The sequence below is a fragment of the Atta colombica genome, unplaced genomic scaffold (genome assembly GCF_001594045.1).
Source record: "Atta colombica isolate Treedump-2 unplaced genomic scaffold, Acol1.0 scaffold41, whole genome shotgun sequence".
Classification (NCBI taxonomy): domain Eukaryota; kingdom Metazoa; phylum Arthropoda; class Insecta; order Hymenoptera; family Formicidae; genus Atta; species Atta colombica.
In genome coordinates, this window is record NW_017259520.1 from 1,698,468 (window position 1) to 1,715,327 (window position 16,860).

The 16,860-nt window shown below is 31.1% G+C and overlaps 2 protein-coding genes across 3 annotated transcripts in view; both read right to left on the reverse strand.

Moving 5' to 3' along the window:
* The window catches only part of LOC108691188 (sestrin homolog), a 177,489-nt gene that overhangs the window by 135,262 nt on the left and 25,367 nt on the right, over positions 1-16,860 (reverse strand). The gene's annotated exons all lie outside the window — the stretch shown is intronic.
* Positions 7,036-16,860, reverse strand: part of LOC108691189 — a 24,038-nt gene continuing 14,213 nt past the window's right edge. For both annotated transcript variants that reach the window (XM_018198854.1, XM_018198853.1), the window contains exon 2: positions 7,036-8,148. In XM_018198854.1, the coding sequence (XP_018054343.1) occupies positions 7,633-7,905 (273 nt within the window). In that variant the 5' untranslated portion in view covers positions 7,906-8,148 and the 3' untranslated portion in view covers positions 7,036-7,632. The remainder of the gene's footprint in view (positions 8,149-16,860) is intronic.

A 16,860-nucleotide genomic window follows, 5' to 3' on the forward strand; every position in this document is an offset into this window, starting at 1 on the left:
TTTAAAACTTGATAATGTTTAGTAAATACTTTTTGCACATTAAACAAATATAAATGTAACACAAAATGTGTTACTAACAATAAGATATGTTACTAAAATCTTTGCTGAGATTTCTCTTTACACGCTTCCAATTGAAAATGAGCGATCGTTATTATCGATCTACTTCAATCCATTCGACATTTGTATCTATAATATAAGTCTTCGTCTTTGATTCAACTACCATTGCATATACGCAAGATTGAAGATTGGGAAATAGTTTAATGAGCTGTAAGTAGGTAATTGCGTGTGCACGTCTCGCAGTGTGTTCGCGCGTAGTAAATAGGTTGACGGCTACGAAGATCTATTAATGCGTACGGCTTTATTCTGGAAAATAAGTGAAAAGAGGGTGCGTCTTAAAATAAAATGGATAAATCAGGCCGATGAAGAAAAACTTGAATAAAAAATTATACGGATCAATCTTTTTTAACCGTTTAGTTTCTAATAAAAATCACTGTATGCATCAATTATAGCGAAATTAAAGAATTATGTTTTAACGAGAATCTTATCTTTTCAATAAAATTATCCTTTCTAATATAATATCCCGAATCAAAGTAAGTATTTTAGAATAATTTTGAAAGATTAATAAGATGCAACGAATACATTATATTTATATATATATATATACATATTGATTTACATAAAAAGAACGATTTTATCGAAATCTCTAAAAAACTAGATATAGATTTGAAAATAATGATATGAGACGTCCAAGCTGATTGCTAGAATATCAAAACTTTTTGCGGTATTGCTCATTATTATTGATTGAGCGTATTACATCAATTACTTTGAACAAAACTATTTTCAGATATTTCAGCAAAATCATCCTTTCGGTATAATAATTAAGTAAAGATATATTTGTGCAGTTTTTACAACAGATTTTCGAGATAATAATTTGCGGATTTATAATGAACGAGGGGAAACTGACGCGGAAATAATGGCTGTATCTTGTTTGCGTTTTATTAGGAACATAAACAAATAGCACGTTGTTGATTATACATTCTCGCGGTCTACGACGCCCCATGCATAATCGCGTTTATATACACGGTTTACTCCCAAATCTCGTATGCGCACACAATTTGTTGCAACAGCATTGTCGCCGCTTGACGATGGCACTTTACTGCGTGTATGCGATTTACACGACGAATAAACTTTGATTTACCGGCGCTATCTCGCCGAACGAAATTTCTACCTGTGCATTTACAACGAGGAGAAAAAGGGCGACGTTATTTGCTATGCTGTATAGTATCGTAATGTTGAATAATCCATCGATTAAACCCGCTTTTTTACGACTACTTAATAAAATCAACGTGGTTTCGTATTTTATCTCACGACCATTTCGCAAACTAAATTTTTTCTCGATATATCTTTATCCGTTTCGAGAAAACTTTTATTCGCAAGCTTGAAAAATTTAACACACATTTAGTCGTTGTGATAATTTCAAACGATATAATATATAATAAAATATTATATCTATAGATAGTTTATAAGTTAATATTGCAAACGATAATAATTTCTTAGACATTATTCATAAGTAAACCTTCGAACAAGTCGGATAATAAAGTGTACGTTTTTTACTGATAATTCTGTGTTCGAATGAATCAAAGATTGATAAATATATTATATGAAGTAATATATTAATGCAATAAACGATGTCAAAAATGCTAATTTATTATTTTATAAAGAGATACGCGTGTTATTGTTGAGTTTTCTAATTAATTAAATTTTACTTCTGTATCATCAAATTAATAATATAACAATTATTTCCAGAAATACATTCGCTGGCTTATAATCACGTTGCGTTCGTCGCACGAGAGTACCTGTCTGCAAGTTTCTCTCTTATTCCGGCATTTTCGAACAGCATTGTCGATTAAATATACAAAATCTCAGCGAGCGGTTGCAATCTTCCGTGAAATTGCACGAAGTGCAGTACCGTTGGAGGTTAAAGAGGTGGGAGGGAGAGTCTCTTTAGTATTACCAGCCTCGTTCGAAGCAAAACCTCCTTCGCTTCAGCAATAGAATTCGCCGATATCTTTACACGAGCGAAAGAGAGAAGGAATAAGTTTCTCGCGCACACATAAGCTAGTAGAAACTGGCTTTTCCTTTGAGGTTCTCTCGGTTTCGCTAAACGAAAAAAATTTACCGCGAGTCCCTCTCGTCTCGTTGAAATTTATTTCAACTCGCCTCCCGCGAAGCTCTCATCCATCTTTCCGGTCCGTAAAGTAGAACTCGAGGTACGTTCCAAGGGTCGTACCGACCGACGGACGTAAACTCGTGTGAGCACGCAAGATCACGCGTAACGAATTTATGGCCACTGACAAACGGAAGACATTCACATAACGGTAGTGATGGTCCTTGAACCAATACCGGCAATAGTATACTAGAAGCCAAAGAAATATGCGCGGAAAATATAGACGGATTTGTGAAGAGAAGAGAGAGACTGAACAATTTAAATCTCTTATGTACGTCTTATGTACGTCTTATGTATTGTATATGTATGTATGGTAAAAGGAAGAGATATGTACATCGAATGAATTTCAACCACTCGATGTCTTATTTAAACTATAACTTGAATATATAAGTGCTGATAAGTCTAGGAATAATATAAAACAGTGTTTTCAAAGCAAACAATTTTCAATACATATTTATATCTAAAGAAACAATAAATTCTATCAATCTTTGATTTGCATCTTTTAAATAGCTACATTTCACAGATTAAGAGTTAATTAAACTTGAAAAATTCTTTAAAAAATAAAACTAATAATCAAGAAGTAGGTCTTAAGAATTTACATGATTCTTTAACGTCACAAAAAGATATGTTACGGATTAAAAAATACATCACGCGTGGGTATTATATATTCAGGATTCAATAATCAGGATCAATTTTACTAATAATTTAAATAAATTTAAATAATTTTCAAATAATTTCATATATGAACATATAAAATTATTATACATATAATATAAAATAAGATTATAATTTAAAATATTGTAGAGATGATACTGTAAAATTATGGAAATGAACTTCCATTTGAAATGTAATTTTGCAACATTTCACTCGATGTACGGAAAAAGAACAAAGTATCAAAATTCAATAAATTCAAGTATTAATTTAATATCTTCTAAAACACAACATCAAAATGATGACGAAAATTGTGCAAGACATTATGATTTTGTCGGTAATATTACTCCAAAATAAACCATCACGCGCACAAAAATCCCTACAAGTCCGCGGTATCAGCATGACGGTTTTTATTATCATGTTGACGTCATCTTTAAAAGAAGCTATTTCTCGCTCTTCAGACTGTTATATCATAATCGGATATTCGTGCGAGTGCTATGACTGTATGATATAACGGTGTCGGTTCACAATGAATGTTACGGTGCATAGATGATCAGATGTTCGATGACTGATTACAGACGATTATTGTTGGCATTCTTTAACGACAGCTCATCATTAGACTTTCTTTGGAGGATGATATCCTTCAAGAGTTCAAAGTCTTGATAACTTTGTCTCACCAATAACGTCACTGCTGCTATTGACAAGTTTACTGGCAATTTTCAAGACTTCCTTAATATAAATTTAATAAAGCGCATATTTCGGTGGAATATCATACATAACAGATAAACTGTTGAATATTTCGCTTGTGCTGTAATCGATTGCTGGATATATCGTGAGAGAAAATAACTCTGATATATAATTAATTTATAAAGGATATAAATCTAATGTTATGTGAAATGCACGCGAATCAAAGAAATTCGTAAAAATCTTTCGTAAAAATTTTTAATCTTTCCCCTTATTCTTATCTCAATACCTTTTCCATTTCTTGTTCTACTATTCCTTATTCTTTTATCTTACTCTAGGATTTACAGATTTAATCATTTAAAAGTTTTCGGCCAATATATACTTTTACAATAATTTTTATAAATCTGGTTTTCGATTTTATTGTAAATTAATAAAATTCTTGTTATAATAAACTTAAAATTATATTTTAAATATCAAAATATATTTTAAGATATAAAAAATTAATATATTATATCTTTATAAAAATTGTTTATGTGGTACAGCAATAAAATAATTGACTGGAAACTTTTGGCAGACACTGTAGGTGTATCTTTTGGCTAATCGGAAAGATACATATATATCTCGTAAATGACGTAAAAAAATTAATTATAAAAACTGTGCTAAAATCTTTCTTTTTCCGATTACTATTATTACTTCAAGGTTCTCACATATTCAATACTGTGTTTTACATCACAAAGTGGCATTATAGAATTGAAAAGAAAAAGAAATAATGTTATATGCGGACATAGAAATTGTGCTATAAAAAGTGACAACTTATCCAGTATACGAGGCTGCCGCCTCTTCAGCCGTCGCTTCGTGACATCGACAGAATATAAATGATAGGAATATTCCGTGCGATCAAGTTGTTTCAAATTTACCGACGATTTCTGTACTGAGCAGGATATTGTACCACACCCTCTCTGGCTTTATAGTTCAACTGCATGTCCACGTGATCTTGCGAATTCGTAGCCGGCTGTTACTCGGCTCTTAATCTAAAACCTAACGATACAGCGAGGTCCATAAAACGGCTAGGATAAATCTGCAGTAGCACAGCTGCTGTATGGGACCATTAAATCTTAACAGCAGACGGTGTAATCGGCGGTTTCTGGAATAGAGGGGAGATGGAAGAGAAGTGAATCGCTTGTGCCACCTGTAGCAAGTGTAAGTTGAAATCAATCACCTGCCACGATGGGTAATTTCTAAAATTTCTAAAATTTTTTTTACTCATTATTTCATCGCCTTTCTATTATACATACAAAACCTTTATAAAACTGGAATTGCATAACATTTAGCAAAATACAATCATGTTAAATTTTGTATCATATTATAAGATATCGAGATACATATCTTACAAGTAACTCTCGCTCAACTATATAACTACAAAAAAAATCAGTCAAATATTCTCGTTATTTATAACATTGAAAATTTTGGATAACATCCAAACATCAACATTACCTGTCTTTTCATTAAATATTACAACTTATTCTATACATGGAAAGAATAGATTAGATGATTCAGCAAAGCTATAGATTGTTACGTGAGTTCAACATCCATAGTTAAAAAAGTTTCGTAGTTCAACAAAGCAGTTATGCAGGGTTGGCAATGCAACGCATTATTTGTAACATCGTTATCAGTTACAAGTTACTTTTTTTGGTAACGCTTGAGTAACGACGTTACATTTTCTTCTGAATAACATTCATAATAAACAGTTACAGTTTTGAAGTAATGGTAATGATTTCACTAATTACTTTTATCGTTATTTTATCGTTATTTCTATTTATGTAAAAGTTTTAATTGTAATTAGAGCGTATATACATGTATGTATATATATACAGTCACAAAACTAATTGTCCGGACACAGATAGTGCAAGTTTATTTTTAGGTACAGTATTACCAAATAATATAATTTTTAAAGTATAATAGTATTTATTATAGAAGTGAGAACTCTCGTGACTTTACTTTCATCTCTAATATTAGTCAAAATTATATTTTCAGATACATAATAGATTTAATCAACAAGACTATAAAAATCGCGAAATTAATTGATCGGATAAACAAAAATAACATTCCCATATGCTATTAAAACTCAATATATTATTTAATATTATATTCTCTTCAATATTATTTTTTATTAATTTCACGATTTTTATAGTTTTGTTGATTAAGTCTATATACATGTATCTGAAAATATAATTCTAATATTAGAGATGAAAGTAAATCATTGGAGAGAGTTCTAACTTCTAAATATTATTATTCTTTAAAAAATTATATTGTTTGATAATACTATACCGAAAAATAAACTTACAATATCTGTGTCTGGATAATTAGTTTCATGACTCTCTCTCTGTGTGTGTGTGTGTGTGTGTGTGTGTGTGCGCGCGCGTGTGCGTGTGTGTGTGTGTGTGTGTGTGTGTGTGTGTACATTCATATATACATATATATGTATATTTCAGTTTTTGTTCCTCTACTAAAAAATAGAATTCTAACATCTTTTTTGTAATTACCGCAAAAATCTATATATAATAGCGTTTTTCATTGACAGAATTAATGCGCATTTAGTGCATTTTAAAGCCACTGTATAATCAACGTAAAGATGCTTAATAAAATATAAAAACAAGTCAAACTGCAAAATCCTCAATATATTTTATTATGCTATTTGATAAAATATACTTTATCTAGGTATTATATCATCTCAGATATCTTATTTACATTTAAATTAGAGTTGGCATTTACAACAGTTTTAATGTGCACTAACAATAAATACGCACAATAAAAATACGCTATAATATTCTATTAATATCAAAAAAAAAATAATGACTCGTTACATTTTGAATGACAGTAACGGTAAATTACTTTTACAAATCAATAACGTGTAATGATAACGAGTTATTTTTTAGGAAAAAGAACGGTAACGAATTATTTTTATGAAGTAACATTGCCAACCTTGTAATTATGTTTGTAAGCAATTATTAATATACCAAGTCTAATACTAACTAATTTTTTGCTGCAATGAAAATTGCAACAAGTTTTTTTCATTACAATAGCAAACGTATGCGCCATCTTAGCTAGCATGTTTTGTTAAAAATTTTAATTTACACGTTGAATTAATTTTTGTAGAAAATTATTTTTGCTGTATCAACAAATTTATTATGCCATTACAACAAATATAATTAACTATAATTGCTAATTTTATTCAGCTGTATAAGTGACCACTTCAACATAGAAAACTATTCTCTATTCGTATTATATTACAGTTGGAGATTTGCTGAATCAATAAAGTTTTTAGTTGCTTTAACAAATTTTTTTGTCATAATAAAAAATATTTAATGCTTCATATTTTTTTAATGAGTTCTGAATTTTTATCAGCTCGTTATGTTATAAAAATGACCTCGTTCATCACATATTAAATCAGAAATCTCTTCGATGCGTTCAAATTTTTTTGCAAAAAAAATTTATTTCGTCGTAAATTCACAGAATTTTCAATGCTATGATATACAGAAATTGATACAGAATTTTCAACGCTATGATATACAGAAATTAATAAGAATAAACTTTTGGATTATCATATCAATCGAATGTAATTAAAAATTATATACATAATCACAGTGATAAAATCTATTTATCTCTTTGCTTCGATTTATCGGTCGAATAATTAATTACGCGAGTCTCGTGCAATTTTAAATGTCTTTTCTCGAATGCAATGGTCGACATTCAAGTGTGAAGAACCTTTACAACCGAAAAAAAATGCCCGAAAGTATTACAGTATTCATGATTATAAATACTATAACATCCATATAAATAATATAACATACAATAATATCTTAACATTCCTTGAGAATATTCGACCCAAAGACACATCCATCGTTAACTATATATCTTGAACAACTATTGGGACCACCGACATAAGAATAGGTGAATACCAAGTACAAATATCCAAGTACATTCGTAGATCAGTCAAAGGGATGATATTGCCGATGCAAATCTTTCGATTGACGAGGTCTCGCTGTGATCGATGATAAAAGCGGCATTTTTTAACCTCCGATCAGGAGCCAAGGCAAGAGGATGGTGACGCAAAGCGCTGCTACGCAACTGGACAGCATTGCCAAGGGACTTGCGGCTGTTTCCATTTCCATGTTCTCCGTCACGCCATAATCTTCATCTGGCACGAATTCCCGGATTTCTACGTCACATCGGAAACATACGCGTGCAGTGCTGCTTTTGAAGTGAGATCCATCCTTGCGCAACACCTGCGCTCCCGAACCTTTGCGTTCCAGCTTCCAACCAGGCTCTTGCATCAGCATCATCTTATATTCTCTCGTCAAATTCGAGTATTTCACGATCAGAGAATTACGCTTCGAAACCGCTTTGATTCTCGCTGGATTCGTAAATCGAACTCGAAGATCACAAATTCTCCGATATTCGCAAGACAGAAATACGCTCTCGCGGAGAAGCAGTTGGTTTAATTGGTTTCCGAAGATCTCGTCGCTTCTATGAACAATATCTCCGCCAACACCGTCGTTGTTTACTCGAAGATATACTGTCGATACCTGCAAAGGAAAGTTCTAGCATAAATCGGTGAATTGCGCGCTGCACCATAGGACGATGGCGGTACTTTAATAACATAAAGATCGATCGCACACGATGGTTCAAAGAGGCGATCCTACGTGTCGAAAAGTTTTTATTAAATTATTATATTGTAGAGTTTCTTTTGCTTCTTGTTCGATTACGTGACGGATTTTGAGATTATTGGCTGCTGTTATTAAAGAAGAAGAATCTTTATTATCTTTACGAGAAAAAACAATTCTATTGAAATATATAAAAAGTTAACCAAAAATAGATCTGAAAATAATTTTATTAAACTATCAAAATAATTATGTATAAAACTCAAACTAGTTGCTAAAATATCAAATTTTTCTTCAGTGCTGCTCATTATTATTGCTTGAGCGTTCTACATAATTATTTTAGTAGTCCAACAAAATTATTTTCAGACATTCATTTTGTACAATAAGTTCGTTTAGCTGAATTTTTAAATATTTCAACAAAAATGTTCTTTTCGTGTATTACAAAAGAGGGCTTGGTTCACTTTTTGTCTTAACCTGACACATCCCATCTTTTACACTATTTTTTTAAATCTAATCCCTAATCTCAACGTACTTAAATATTTTCTTGTTATCTTATGTTTCTCTCTTTCTCTCTCTATCTACAATAACTCTTCACACATTTTATATTTCTGCTTGTTTCTCCCTTTTACATCTCTTTTTATTCTACTTATTTCATTCCTATCTGCTGGATATTATTACAAATTTAATTTCGCAATACGCGCGATAATATATTTAACTTAAACAATAATTTATATTATTTCATGTATAATGACAATTATTGGATATTTTATGTATCCTATTTCTTGTTACTTCATGTATTACATGCACTTTTTGTTCAGACATCTGAATGTATATTTGCTGCAGAATTTCTAAACCTCCGCAACCACGACTTATCAAACGTGTCACGTTTTACAAATGCATTACAGTCTCGAGCAAAAAGTTAGAAACCGTTCGTCGGCGACTCATCAGCTTCCTGTTGCCAGGAACGAGTATTAATCGAAGCAACTTCGCGACAGTTTCCGGTAGTGAGATCACGGATAACACGCACTGTTAATGTGGCCTCAGTCGATCGCCACGCTATAAACTTATATATTATATTCATTATATTCGATAACGAGCAACCTCGTAAATATATTAAAAAACGACCGAACAATAAATTCAGTAATAAAAATAAAATATGATAAAATTGCCATAATAATCTCTTTTTATTTTGTATAAGTTTTGTGGAAGCGCCTGTTTTATCCATTCGAGCAATATTAAACATCGTAATTATCTTAAAATAATTAGCGCTTCCATACGAGAGACATAATTTTAAGGAATAAAAACAACATTGTAATAAATTTCTTCCACGGAAGCTAATAGAGATTTGTACAGTATTAACGATTTTTTTATCGTCGAACAAAGACATTATCTTGAGCTTTCCGATACTAATACAATTAATTTAATCCCATCTATTTTACCGGACAAAACACAATGCATTAAACATTTACGCAGCATTGAAGATTAATGCGAATTACAGAGGTGCTTAAACCCTAGATAAATTGTCTGTTTTATTATATAGGTATGCTTTGTTTGTTTTTATATTCAGTTTTCTGCAAAGTTCTGAAATAGTGTCGCACTGCAGGTAATTAAACTGCAATTTACCATGTCGATGATTACAGCTTGTCAAATTAAATCCGCTTGCATGCTAGGCTAAACAGGTCGGGTGACAATGCAGCCTAATTATAGACGGACGACGACTAACACTGACACGAGACATGAAATGTGATTTCGCGATTATGATTATTCAGGTAAATATGCTTGTGCGCTATAGTCTATTATCGTGATCATTGTTCTATTTCTACATTCCAAAAACAAAACCATGTAAATCGCTCTTATTGATCTCAATATGATAACGAAATATGATAACGAATATGAAACAAGAGAAAACGAACTTTCTATAAATACATTTGCTTTTTATGTATTCAGATCATCTGAAGAATCGGTTTTTCAATATCTAATTGTAAGAATAAATTGTAAGAACAAATTGACATTTCGCAGAAATTTTTTTTAAACATTGCATATACGAAAGAATGAATTATCTTCACAGTTTTGACTATTTGAAACTCTTTTACGTTTCACAATAAAAATTCTTTTTAAAACAATCCACGGCGTAAAATATTTTTTAATACAAAAATGTAGTGCTAATAAATTAATAAATTTTTTTTATATCCCTTATAATTATTTATTAATATTTATTATGAAAAAGATTAAATATAAACTAGTTTTATAAAGTTGAAAAATTTTTTTCAAATTCTGTATCTTTCGTTATTATCCAAACTTATACTTCAGCAATTAACAAACATCATGTCATTGCGTATAATTCATGTATAAATTATAAACTACAAGATAAATGTATATTAATTATAAACTATAAATTCAAAGTGAATTGCATGCAACTTTATGAATAATATGATATGCATTATGGCATAATGAGACAGTTATTACAATATTTAATACTCTTGCATCATTTTGGGAAAGTTACGTCGCAAATATCGTTCAGCTCATCAAGTTTAATTTTTGCGCCTAGTAAAACTTTTAATTGTTTAGATTGGATAGAAATAACTGATGGCTGAAAATAATATATCCAAGCAGATTTCATTATCGCCATAAGTTTTTTAATTTTCTTAGGGGAAGAGATAATAGAAAATAAAAAAATTGAAAATCAAGTGCTGCAAAGTAAAACTTACAACTTATTTTTCTTGAAATTAGTAAAACAAAGGTAATAGGATTTCTTCTTACACTCGATCTTCTTCTATTTTATTTTGCCGCAAGAATAATAATCACTTGATTGTTGACTTTGTTTTCATTCGAAAAAAAGATTACAATGCAAAAATTATCGTATAAAGTCAGTTTTTTTTTCTTATAATATTTCTTTAATCTAAAAAATTAATACTTTATAATGTTTTTGAAAAAAATAAAAAAACATGTTTTTATCCCTTTTTATTAATGAGTCCTCCGGCGATGGCCTTATTAATGTGTCCCCATTTGTGTGTCTATCCACATTTGACTCATTTAAAATGAGTCAAATGTGGATAGACACACAAATTGGGGACACATTATAGTTACTAAAACAGGTGATAAATTTAAGCTAATTGTTTAAGTTAATATATTACATAAATCATTATTTCAATTATATTTATTTCAATGTAGACTTATAACACAACGTTCTCAATTCCAATACAAGGCACATTAATAGAGACAAGCTTAAAATCTTGCGGTACGTATTACTAGATTTATATAAATTCCTCATATGTTTTAAAAAATATTTAAAATACTTTAATATTCAAAAAATAAAATATTATCTTCTGTATCGTATGCATTAATAATTTAACTTAACAAGAAAAAATATTTTTTCTTATTTATTCGTGCTAGTTTTCTTTATGACTTATCGAAATACAAAAACACATTAATAGGAACAGGCACAATTGGGACAGTTACCCTATATTAGTTTAACGAGATTACACACAGAAAAATATTCTATTATTAAGAAAAGTGATCACTCAATTAACTTTCTTTCTATTAATAGTTATCCTTAACCAAAAATATATTCTTGATAATAATCTTATAAGAATAAGTCTTAAAATATACTTATTATAAATGTGTGAAAGTCTCTCTTAATAGATATATATAGGTATCAAAATAAGAATTTATTTCTTTTGAAAATTATTATCAAATTGATCAAAAAATAATTTTATATAATAAGCAAATCAATTTGTTTTAATTTAATGATCTTGATTAAAGTATTAAATTTATTAGGATTTTGAATATACTTTGAATAAATTTAATATTTGTAATGAACTTGTGATAAATTTGGAGATATATGAATTTTTAAAATATGTAATTATTATTTGCATAAAGTACGTATTTTTCTGTATGTAGTAATCAAAGACTTAATTTTAATTTGAAGGAAACGACAATTATTAATTTTTTATCGATTCACTATTCTATATCTACTAAATGTAGTTATACATAAGATAAAAGATACAAAGTAATTATTAAAGCCATTAGAAAAAATACAGCTAGGAAAAGTAAACAAATTCCCATGAGTAATAAGAAATCTTTGTACAAAGGATTATTTATTAGAAATATTTTTTATTGTACGTAAAATATGAAACTAGAATTTTAGATATATTCTTCTCGAAACTTCATTTTGGATTATGGATTATTTTCTCAATTCAATCGTTGAAAACTATTTTGTTTTACATGAACATATTAGGTGTACAACTTTGCTTCCGCCGTTTTTTTCCGAAATTCGAGGCTTTATTGTAAAAAACTGGTTATACATTTATGATTCAAAGTATTGTCCATCGCTGGCTACTACTTTCTCCCATCTTTCGGGTAGCGTACGAATCCCGCGTCGAAAAAACTGGTCATCTTTTGAGGCTATCCACGAATCGATCCAATTTTTTACTTCTTCATAAGACTGGAAGTGCTGGTCAGCCAGGCAGTGTGCCATTGATCGAAACAAGTGATAATCAAAGGGAGCAATGTCTGGAGAATACAGCGGGTGAGGTAGGACTTCCCATTTCAACGTTTCCAAGTATGTCTTGACCACTTTCGCAACATGGGGTCGAGCATTGTCATGCTGCAAAATCACTTTATCGTGTCTCTCGTTGTATTGCGGCCGTTTGTCTTTCAATGCTCGGCTCAAACGCATCAATTGCGTTCGATACCAATCGCCTGTGATTGTTTCAGTCGGTTTTAACAGTTCATAATACACTACGCCGAGCTGGTCCCACCAAATACAGAGCATGACCTTGGACGTCAAAATCACCGTTTTTGAAGCGTTGAAACCACTCACGACACGTTCTTTCACTAATAGCGGCCTCACCATAAGTATTTGAGAGCATTCGATGAGCCTCAGCCGCAGATTTCTTCATATTGAAGCAAAAAATTAAAACCTCCCGCAAATGACGAGAATTTGGCTCGTAAACTGACATTTTCAATCGAGAATAATTTTGATGCAGACACAAATCGACTAATGTTTCTATGGGGTTATGTTGACAGATGCCCAAGTTTATTGTATGACGTCTATGATCTATTTATTTCGACCACCACTTACCGCTAAAGCCATCTATAGCAAAACGGCGGAAGCAAAGTTGTACACCTAATACTTGTGTGACTTCCTTCGGGATTCTTTTCGAGATTATTCTATTCTCGATGAAGCCTGCATGTCTATTCATTCAATTTTAAAATTTACACGATGCGAACTCGAGGATTTTGTGATAAATGCATTGAAATTCGTGTTGAGAAAACAACGCTTTAAACTTTATCGAGTTATCATAGACCGGAAGGTTACAAGGTTATATCTACGGAAAAGCTATCACTAATATAGTCAATAAAATAAGCACTGAATGTAATATACTGATAAAAGTATTGCCAAAAAATCGATGACTCATTGCTAATTATAAATCATTGCTGCTTATATATAGTATTATTTTATTGAAAATAAAACGTACAAGAATTTATGACAGAAGACAAAGAAAGATGATGTCATGTTAGCTCAATAATATTTATCATTCCGAGTCCACGTTGAAAAAAATGCGTTATATTTACGATCAAAGAAGAGCAAAGTCCTTGCTGTGATGAGGTAATAATTCTAAGAAAAACCCAAAGTCGAAAGGCTATGCCTATTTCTCGTCGCATTCCATTTTCAAATCGCAATTTGTACTATTTTCTCCGAATAATTAAGGATTTGATAAACAGCGCGTTCCGTTATATGACTCTCATTACATTAATATGTTTGGCGAGGCAATTATAGCGACGATACATTTATCGACATATATACTACGTATTATCGCGACCTATCGCGAATGAGATAGTCCACGATTTCTTTGACATTCATATGGAATTTCGTTATTTCCATCATGATAAAAATGACCACGCGCAGTTATGCCAGTAAATGTACCCCACGAAAGAACTCGCTAAAAAAATAAAAACTTCGTTTGTAATTAATATTTTTACTATTTATGAAGACGTAGATATATGAAAAAATTCTTAAAAAGTTATAAATATGAAACACGTTGTGTAAGATTTAACTTTTTTCACAAATGACAATAACGAAATACTTCGCATGATTTGTTACCTAAAATATACGCGCACATTTATCTCGTGAAGTTTATTATCTTTCATAATCGCGTGGGCGAAAATAAAATCTCCAATAATCATATGTGACAAAAGACGTTTTATTCGTGACATTCCCGCGCGACAAAAACCAGATTGATGTGAGATATTCTATAACAAAAATTGATAAATTATCAATTGCGATGTTGTAACTGGATATTTGTTTTAGAGTTAGAAATAAAAATGAAGACAAAATTACTTCGCAAGAGAACGTTCCAAATTGCAAAAGTAACATTATTTAACGCTATTATTAACGCTAAAAAACATTATGCCAGTCAAAAAATCACACTTGAAATGGATGTTCTGGATGGCCAATCTTGGAATCCTATAAATTCTGTACCCAACTTGAAGCAGAAACAAAATTTTTTTGAAAAAAAAAAATGTTTCAAATAAAAGTTGTAAGGTTTGAAAAAAACCATAATGAGTTACTTAGATTTTGAGTCCATAGCTCACTTTAGGCCCAATAAAAAAAAAATCAATCTTATTATAAATAACTCATCTTTAAACCGTACAACTTTTATTCGAAACATTTTTTTCAAAATACATTCTTGAAGTACTTTGTGTCTAAGTGAAAATGGCTAAACATGTTTCGGCCTAAATAAATAAATCCATCCAAGATTTGATCAGTCAGAATATATTTAAAACGTGATTTTCGACTGATAATGTTAATTTCTTGATATTTTACAACTAGGAACTTTCCCTTGTCAGCTCTATTATTTAGAGAGATAGTTACTGGCCATATTGATTTGTACATTCACAAAGAGCTTATCTGCATGACGGAGGAAAGCTAGTAAACAGTAAAGCGAAGATAGTTGGTAAGATCAGTCAACCCGCACAATCAGTAACTCGACCGATCTGTCAATCAGTAGCTAATCTTCAAGTCATTCCTATCAATTCAGATGTTAATTTGCAATCATGTAAACCAAGCAAAATATTCTATTTAAAAACAGAGCCTCTAATTAATATTGTTTTCTGTATCTTAAGATTTCCATAAAGTGTTATTAAAATTGCTTGTTTACCACGTCTTTACAAAAAAGTATCTGTATGTGACGTGAACTAGATCGTACAAACTAATTAAGCAGATTATCAACTTGTTTGTATAAATAATGATTACATATTATATTATGTAATACTCCGCAATTATTTGTTTAATAAAAATCAGGATATTTAACAAAAGAATAAAACGGAAGAATACAAATGAATACAAATGAAAATGTGAGATTTTTCGGAATAGTAATTTTCAGACTAGCCTGTAAACGCGCGGATGCTCGTATATGTCGCGGATGCGAGACGCGAAAAAGCTCACGGATCATGTCATTTGCAAAGGCTTTGTAGCCTTTTGTTCTACGAGCTGGCAAATCTCGGCGCAGCTTTGACGCTGCAATCCGGCTGAAAAGCCATGGTGCAGGGCGTTTCCATGCACGCGGAATTCACGTCAGTGAAAACACGTAAAAATGCCGCGCGTCATGATGGAGAAATGCGAATGAAAAACAGCGGCGTAACTGCAGTTGCGAGAGAGTTTAATTTCAAGCGGTTTTTTATCCTAACGGAATTTTCATTTGGAAAATTATTCACAAAGGTATTTTTAATTTTACATATAGCACGAAAAAATTCATTAAAATTAAGAAATTTATAAATACATCGTCAACTTAACCGTATCTTTTTTTTTATACATCTTATTCTTTTTTTTAATTTTTCTGTTATAATTTTCGTTATATTTTTTTTTAATTATATATCCTGAACATGCAACGGTTTATTGCGGTTCTTTTGAAGAATAAACGAAGGCCGAAAGAATGACGCATTGCGAACAAACACATTCGTTATTTTCGATTTTGTAATAGTTTGGTCGACCGAATCGACAAATCTGACGGATTCAGCGCCCGTACTAGCCGTTCTATAATTCTTTTTATCCACCAGCCATTGTCCTTTATCCAGCGGCAAAAATCTCTATGTCCACGCTGAAAAAGGGAGTTGTCGCGCGCGTCCGGAATTCTCCGTTTTTACGGATGGACAGGAAATATCCTTCGGGAGAGACGTGAACACAACGTGCCGTTTCGTGCAAACGAAGGTACGCGATGATAAGTGCGACCTTTTTCATACAGACGGGATCATGGTATTTTCAAGTAAAAAGCGCTGATTCTGGATTTACGGAAACTGTTAGTACCGAGATGATTATTAAAACTATTTTTAGATATACATTATATATGTAATATGAAGACTGAAAAACCATCAGAAAATCAGTTGCTTTAGCGATCTTTTAATATCATGTTACTTTAATATTATGTCAGTATAAGCTAGATTATCTACTACTGTCAGCATAAGAGATTAAAATAAATAACTTTGTTCGATCCCTGGCCGAGAAAATATTTTTCGCAATAAGTTTTTTACAGATTTTAAAATGATTTAAGTTTGGAGGGATTATTAATATTTTAAATTGAAAGTCCGAAAGTAATAGGCGCAGTATTTCTGAGACAAATTCATTTAAATAACACA